The sequence below is a fragment of the Vigna angularis genome, chromosome 3 (genome assembly GCF_016808095.1).
Source record: "Vigna angularis cultivar LongXiaoDou No.4 chromosome 3, ASM1680809v1, whole genome shotgun sequence".
Taxonomy (NCBI): domain Eukaryota; kingdom Viridiplantae; phylum Streptophyta; class Magnoliopsida; order Fabales; family Fabaceae; genus Vigna; species Vigna angularis.
Window position 1 is genome coordinate 8,352,236 of NC_068972.1, and position 7,981 is coordinate 8,360,216.

The 7,981-nt window shown below is 37.8% G+C and overlaps 1 protein-coding gene across 1 annotated transcript; it reads right to left on the minus strand.

The window, feature by feature from the left end:
• Positions 1–393: 393 nt before the first annotated feature.
• On the minus strand, positions 394–7,171 carry LOC108324036 (ABC transporter G family member 25). Its single transcript, XM_017556827.2, has 3 exons — positions 6,967–7,171; positions 5,961–6,810; positions 394–1,758 (listed from the first exon to the last, which is right to left on the minus strand). Exons 1-3 carry the CDS (start codon positions 7,075–7,077, stop codon positions 746–748), a joined length of 1,974 nt encoding a protein of 657 aa, XP_017412316.1. The 5' UTR covers positions 7,078–7,171; the 3' UTR covers positions 394–745.
• Positions 7,172–7,981: the final 810 nt, after the last annotated feature.

Here is a 7,981-nt window from a genome sequence, read left to right on the forward strand (position 1 = left end):
GGAGTTGGGTATTAACAATCAAAACTTAGGCACGATATGGATAATATAGACTCATCTCTTCGTTTAAAACTTATAACTGCGAAACACTACAATATCAATATATTATTTATTTCTTGGTAGCAAAATCACATACTAATCTTTAAAAAATGATATAACATATATATAGTAAATTTATATATTTAAATTTATTTTATTTGTGCATGACACTATGAAATGAATGGTGAGTGACTTCCTCCCAACTCTGTACTCCGAGCCCTCTGCTACATAACAACAGGCTGGGAAGCTTCCAAATTCCGAGAATAGTGGGTGGACATGTTTTGGACTATTAATAATGTTTCTGATACTTTCCATTACCAATTTCCAAATGAAAAGAAATAGAAGAGCTAGGAGCCGTAAAAAAACCTGAAGATTATATTATTTATACATATATATATTCCATTAGGAAGAAATGTCTTTATTTCTTCCTTAACATTCCGAATACAGAATGAACTTAGAGAGAGCGATTTGAAATCCAAATCTACAATTACACTTCTTTTCTCTCTTTCACTTCAATGTTGCTTGTTAATTGATTCTCTAACTTTACAATTACAACAGAAAATCTCTCATTCATATTACAGTTAGTACGAATCAACTAGCCAGACCGGCCCAGTGTAAAAGTGGTCACTGCTGCACTAGGAGCCAACAAATTGATCCATCCTTCTCTGCATTAATTCAAGCATTCCCAAAAGAACCGAATCAGAAATTTTCAACTCTTGATACGCCTCAATGCAAGGTAAGCCAATAATCTGTAGAACACAAACATGAAAAGCAGCACCCCAATGCAGCCCAGAGTGCCAATTTGCCCCACCACATCCTCTTCAACAAACCTGCAGCCACCCTTATCACCATGATCGCAGCCTAATAGATAAGATATCTTCTTGCCATCCTCATATTGGATTCTAGTCAGCAGCCTATAACAGTAGAAGGTTGTGGATATATATTTGATCCAAGCCATGCAAGATGGCACCTGATGGACATAGTATCCACCGGTCAACACAAATGCAAGCATTGTCACTGCTGCCACTGTGGAAGCCTGTTTCGCATCCATTATTGCTGCACCTAAAGCAAGTCCAAGACCCTGTGACACCATCACGTATCCAAGCACAACCAACAAAGTCAACACAAAAGCCCAAAAATCTGGCTTTAATCCACCCATCCAATATGTAATAACTAGGAAAATCGTGGGAAGGATAAGCTCCATGGGCAGGTCTCCAACAATTCGAGCCATGAAATAGGAGGACAATTTGTACATGCCAGAAGCTCGCTCTTTCATAAAGATGGCACGTTCTTGAGGGAATGCAAATACTGAGTTAAAAGACGGGAAGACTCCCCAGAAGATGGAAATGAAGAAGAGTAGGCCAAGCCTATCTTGAATGTTCCTGTAATCTGAATGCCACCACATTAAACCAGCTAATAGTGCTGCAGCAATAACTTGAGAGACTCTCAGAGTGTTGAAGGATTCGTGTTTTCTTTCTTTGAGGCTCCTCTGGAGTAGGATACTGAATTGGTAAAACCAATCAAAGAAGCTAACCCTGTTGCTACGTCTACATTCTTTCGAACAGCTGCTTCTCAAAGGATTTGTGCTTTTTGTAGGAATACTAGCAGTGTCCATGCAGGCAGCTTTTACCTTGGGACCCAGTATTGTGTTGTATGAATGGATTAGGTTTTGTTTTATGTTTGGTCTATCTTTTTCACTTTGACCATCGACGTGGCTAACACCTGCAGGATTCAAGGGTAAACTTGATTAATATCGTAGAATTCCCCACTCGTAAAACTATATAAAGTTCATTCTATCGTTATGCATTCCAATTGTGGAGATAAGAACTATTATGTGAATAAACCAACTGGACAGGCGAAAAATAACCAAAAAAAATAAAAGCACAGTAATTGCCTAATGATAATATATATATATATATATGGATAATGATACTTTAACAACATTTTAACACTATCTACGTATTATTACGTGATTGGTCCATATTGATGTTTATGATTATTATTATTGATTATAGAATAATTTTGGACCAATCACAGAATGACACGTAAATGATGTTAAAATGTTATCAAAGTATCATTATCCTATATATATCAAACAAATTTCAAATTTTGTTAAAATATGACTCTGATCTCAAATTGACATATATTTCCAACAAATAAGTTTGGGTTCAGAACAAGCTTCATATTGCTAGTTGGCTAAAATTATATATTATTCAACTTCCCAATTCAGTAAGAAAAAGCGTATAGTATACCATCACAGACAAAGTAGGAATGGATAATCCACAATAAAACGAGAGATTGAAGACTTCAACCAAAAGTCCTTATCTAAAGGAACATAAGTTATATTATTCATATAATAATTAAATTTATATAAGATTTTATGATTTTTTTTGGATTTTTTTTCTATAACATTAATCATCTTATCTCATTCTTCTGTCTCGTTGCTATACATTTTACTATATTAGAAATAAAATTTATATATGGAAATACAATTTCTCCACCGACAGTGGAATAAACTACCGTAAAAGTGAAGATGCACAGCACCAAGGCGATGCCTTATGGGAAAATATTGTAAACAGCGTTGCGTATTGCATAAAAAAAATAGTGAAGCAGAAGAAGCTACAAAGTATAGGATAGGTGGAACCAGGGATAAAGTGAATGAAAATATGTTTGAATTAATTGAACAAGTACTTGAGTATTCAAAAAGAGCTGATTAGAGGGATGAACGTGCTTAAATAGGGCAGTGGGACTCGTAAAAGCTGACTTATGTTAGTGTTATGGTGAGTCTCCACTAAGATTGGTGCTGGCACTGCTGACTGGGCCACCAGCTCCCACTTTGATTTGCATAATATCAATGTAGCTATTTACTTTCATTTCATTACACCTTTCTGCCATCAGACTTCACTTTTCGGGAGAAATGTTTTTATGGATGTAAAGCTACCCAACACGTGTATCTCTCTAACACATCCTAAGACAAGAGATTCTAAAAAAGTGGGAGGAAAAGAGAAAAAGAAACAAAGTGAACGGAAAAGAGAATCAGTGCAAAATTGGCCAGATCATTGTCAAAGAAGTGAAGGTCAAGTTTTTTTCCCAGATATAATGATGAACAGGGAACAGCCCCAAGACCATATGCTCGAGTAACTCAAGGGCACTGATTAAAACATTAGGGTAGTAAACGTGCAACAATACAAAATATCAAGATGACATACTACTGGTAAAGATAAATCCTCTAAACCCCAATTTAATACCTCTTATACCCCTAAAGTTTATGAGAGGGGTAAATTACTTGAGAATTTTATCACAATTGTTTAAGGGTAGACAGGGATTTAGTGTGCCACCTTTCCCAGGTGCTCTTTCTATTATTTTTCCTTTTAACAGCGGTTGATGGTTTCTCACGCTATCAATGGCGTCATGAACCTTAATATCGACATTATCATCATGGTCCCAAGAATCAACGAAAAAGGTTAAGAGAGGCACATATCCTATAACAATACTTTAGTGCCAAAGGTGTTGAACTCCATATTAGATAAAAATACCTAGTCAAAGAGCACTTACCACAGAGCTACTAATTTATGAAATAATAAATAATAGATTGTGGTTAGTGATATCACCAACCAAAATCTAGCCATACTAAAAGAAGCAAACAGAAGCACCAATGAAAAGGCCAATTATCTACAACTCAAAGACTCCGGTCCACTACCTAAGTATTTCCAACTTTATGCCATATGCACGTTCTCTTTTGACAGCCCACAAATAACTTTAGTCCACATGGCATGCCGTTTTCAAAGACTATTACACTCATCCAATTACACCTGTCCTTCAACAGACGCTAAAAGTTGAAAATTATTGAGGGGCTTATACTTACTTCATATCTTGTGAAACCAATTGCATATAACAATCTCTGCTACGTTTGAACTTGACAAAAGGAACTAAAAACAAAGACGTTTAGTTGAAAAAGAAAAGAGAAAAATGCAAAATTATCCTGTTTAAATTTGGAGACAGTCTGATTTTGTGAATTATATCTGCACGAAAATGTTACTTTCTACTCTAATAATTTTTTTGTCCTCTTACAAACTCAACCCAAATGCCTATTTTGGGCATCACAACAAAAGTATTGTCGATTCTGATGTTATTCTTTCTAAAGGATATCAGATCAACTTGTTCCTATATTGAAAGGATATGGTTGATGGTTATGGTAACAAAGGGCCACACTGCATAAGTCCATGAGCTCATGATATGCATCCTGCTATTTTCTTCTAAATTTAGAATATATCTGGACCCACATGAAAATTGACACCATACTGAATTTGATCGGGAATTGGAAACTCCAAGCTACTTTCTTTGTTTCATAAAAGACACTCTTCTGAGGTGATCTATCTAATCACTTGATTTCCCATCATGCATCTCCTGTTTCCTCTTCTCCTTCCTGTTTCCACTCCATTATCAACACGCCCCTAATTCCTTCCACATCCTATAAAATTCATTATTTAAAATCTTAAACGTCCAGCTTAATTCTAAAATGCCTGGTGAAACTAGACATTGAAAAATTTACTTATCAAACTGCTAGTTTTAGAGAGGGAAAATCGCATGCCTTGTTGGAAGAGGCAATGGTCAGAAATTTGGTTTGGCCAAGAAGAAACAGTATTGGCCCTATAGGGATGAAAAAATTTGGACTGAGAAAAGAGAGGAAAAACTAGAAGTATAAGGAGTCAAATCAGGTTGTCCCTGAAAAGAGAAAACTAAAGCAGGATAAAGTAGACCAACGACATACAGTTCCAAAAAAAGAGGACACGTGGTAAGCATCAGCAAATTGTTTATGTAAAGCATCCCAATATTGATACAAAATCAAAACCCATTACGTATCTAATCGATTCGTTCCACTCAGAGAAATCTTTATCTTTCTCTCCTAGCTTATACCTAAAATATACCTTTATTAAATGAAAAATTATTACACGGGCGAAAAACAGAAAGAAAAGTGAAATTATATAATAAGAGATGTTATGTTATAATAAATTTAAAAATCATCTTTATTATTACAAAATATTCTTTACACTCAATAAACGACATCACCACTACCAAAGTTCGAATGGCCAACTCATTTAAAATAAAAAAGGTGATTTACAAGATTTTTTTAACTACATCTTATTTCTTTCTAGGAGTGATCCGAATATTAGAGTGATCGCTATTAAATTTCCACTAAAGAGACCCAACAAAGGAAAAGGGATTGGCAAGAAATGAAAAAGTAGTTTGATAAGTCTTATTCGAATCCCCTGAGTATTAATTTCAGAAATAGAACCCTAATATATTTTTCTCAATACTTATAATAAGAAACATTAACGAATGTTAATATTTTATTTGTATTTTAACATAAACCAAGTGAAAGTGAGTGTGTATAAAAGCAGGATGTAGATAGTATTAATTAAATAGAAAAATGGATTTTAATGAGGAAGAAGGGCCAAAATGGGTGAGAAAAGGAGTTGAGTCGAGGACCATAATATCACGCAATCATAGCAAGAAGGAACAGAGAGTTACATAACAACATGATGTCCGCCACTGTTGTTCAACTTATTGCCCTTTAGCCCCGAATGACGTTCATTAATTCGTTTTACGAACACACGCTCATCCATCATGCCCATAGACCAAACATTCTACCCCACACCATCACACTACACACATTACCATAAGTCTTACAATAACCATTACCTCCACTAGAAAGATAGATACATATCATATCAACTTATCAACCTCAATCACAAACACACACAAAAACACTTCCTTGGAAGCCAACATCACTCACCACTAATAATTCACACCAATCAAAAACACAAACAGCAGAAACAATTGAAACCGACACACCACAAGCAGTTGTAACAAGTTAAACTGTAATTCGTTAAGAAATAGAAACGGTTGAAACTGTGACGTACCGTTTGCGAGATCGAGTAGAAAATCCGCCGGATTCATCGGAAATGACGGCGCGAAACCAACCGACTGAAAGTACCGCATGGCGTCGCTTCCTTTGCCGAAGTACAAACACTGTCCTTCAGAAAGCAACACAACTTTATCGAACATCTGGTACACACGGCTGGAAGGTTGGTGCACCGATGTGATTACACTTTTGCCCTTCTTCGCCAGTGACCCAAGCGTCACCACGAGGCGGTGCGCCGCCGTCGAGTCCAGACCGGAGGTGGGCTCGTCCAGGATCAGCAGCGAGGGGTCCACCAGCATCTCGTGCGCGATGCTCACGCGCTTTCGCTCCCCGCCGGAGACGCCGCGGATGAAGCTGTTTCCTATTATCGTGTGCTCGCACTTCCTCAGCCCCAGCTCCGCGATGGTCGACTCCGCCGCCGCAACCTTCGCCGCGCGCGGAAGCGCGCGAGGGAGGCGCAGCATAGCGCAGAACACCAGCGTCTCCCGAACCGTGAGATGCGGGTAGAGGATGTCGTCCTGTGTAACGAAGCCGGTTCTCCGAAGAACCGATTTGTTGAGTTTGCTGGAGTTGGCGAGGATTGTTCCGGTGAGGCCGTTCCCATGGAGCCTCCCTGCGAGCGCGTTTAGGAGCGTCGATTTTCCGCTTCCCGATGGGCCTAGTACCGCTAAGATCTCCCCGGGGTGTACTATTCCCGTGACGCCTTTTAAAATAACTCGCTCCTGCGGCACGGCTGGGCTTGATCCTTGATGAGATGGCGATGATTCGGAGGGCGTGAAGAAGGTCTTGATGGTCCCTCCGGTCTTTTTTTTGTCCTCTATCTTCAAGCGGTATTCGACGTCCACGAACTGCGTTGCATGAAAACATTAACTCATGACAATAAATAGGTATTAAATTTTTTCCACAAAAGGAGGAAAAAGGAACAGTCAAAGTGATGACCAGTGAGTGAAAGGAAGATTAATACGTATAGTTATTATGGGTAGCAATAATGTAATGATAAATACCTTAAGGGTGATGGGATAAGAAGAAGAGAAAAAAGGAGGGATATCACGGGATTGTTGAGGGGTGTGAGTGGGAGGGAGATTGGAGTCTCCATTTGGGGTTGGTGTTGGCATTATGGTTTTTGTTACTTTGATGGGTTTTCCTTTGTCTCTCTCAAGTTTTGGAAAGTTGAAAAAAGATGAAGAGAAGTGTGTTAGGAGTGAATGAATGAAGTGAGAGGAAGAAGGGATAGGAATACAAGGGGTATTTATGGAGGGATCAGAACCCATGGCACTGCCACGTTAAAGTAGAACTACCAATTTCGAATTGATACGTGGCGATCATATACATCATTTCGCATGGTGCAATGTTTCGTGGAATGGTCCACTTTCTCTTCCTCATACTTTTTTCTTCTTTTATCTCTTCCCTTTTTTTTTTCTTTTTTAAATGCAAAAAGAAATATTAGGTGTTTCAGAATCTTAAATAGTGCTCAGAACTTGAAAAACGTACTGGTATGGTAGGAGCAGACACTGCAGCTGCTGTTGTTACCCATTGCCTTGGCAACAGGAGGCGTATTCATGAGTGGTTCAGGATTTTTTTCGATCTTAATCGGGAAATAATAAGGTGGTTGGAACACCTGCCACCACCATCACATACCCAACACATCTATCCATCTTCTTCTTCACATTCTTACTACAATACTCAACCTAACATCCCCTTATCTTCTGCCATTTTTTTTCTGGTTTTCGTCACAAACTGTCATCATGCTTTCAAATTACGAACCCATCTTACCAATTTTAAAATATAATTTTTTTTTCATACTTTGATTATTTCTTCTTCTTCCCAAACATGTACAATGTGCTTTACTTACCATCAATAATTCTCAAAGCAAATTTATTACATTTAACTTTCTCTTTCAATGGCTCAACATTTATTACTTGAAATATTTGTGGGAATGTGAAATGAATCTCAAACATGCATTCATTTCAGTTGTGCATATATCTGGAAACAGTCGTATTTTCCTTTTAGATTCTTGCT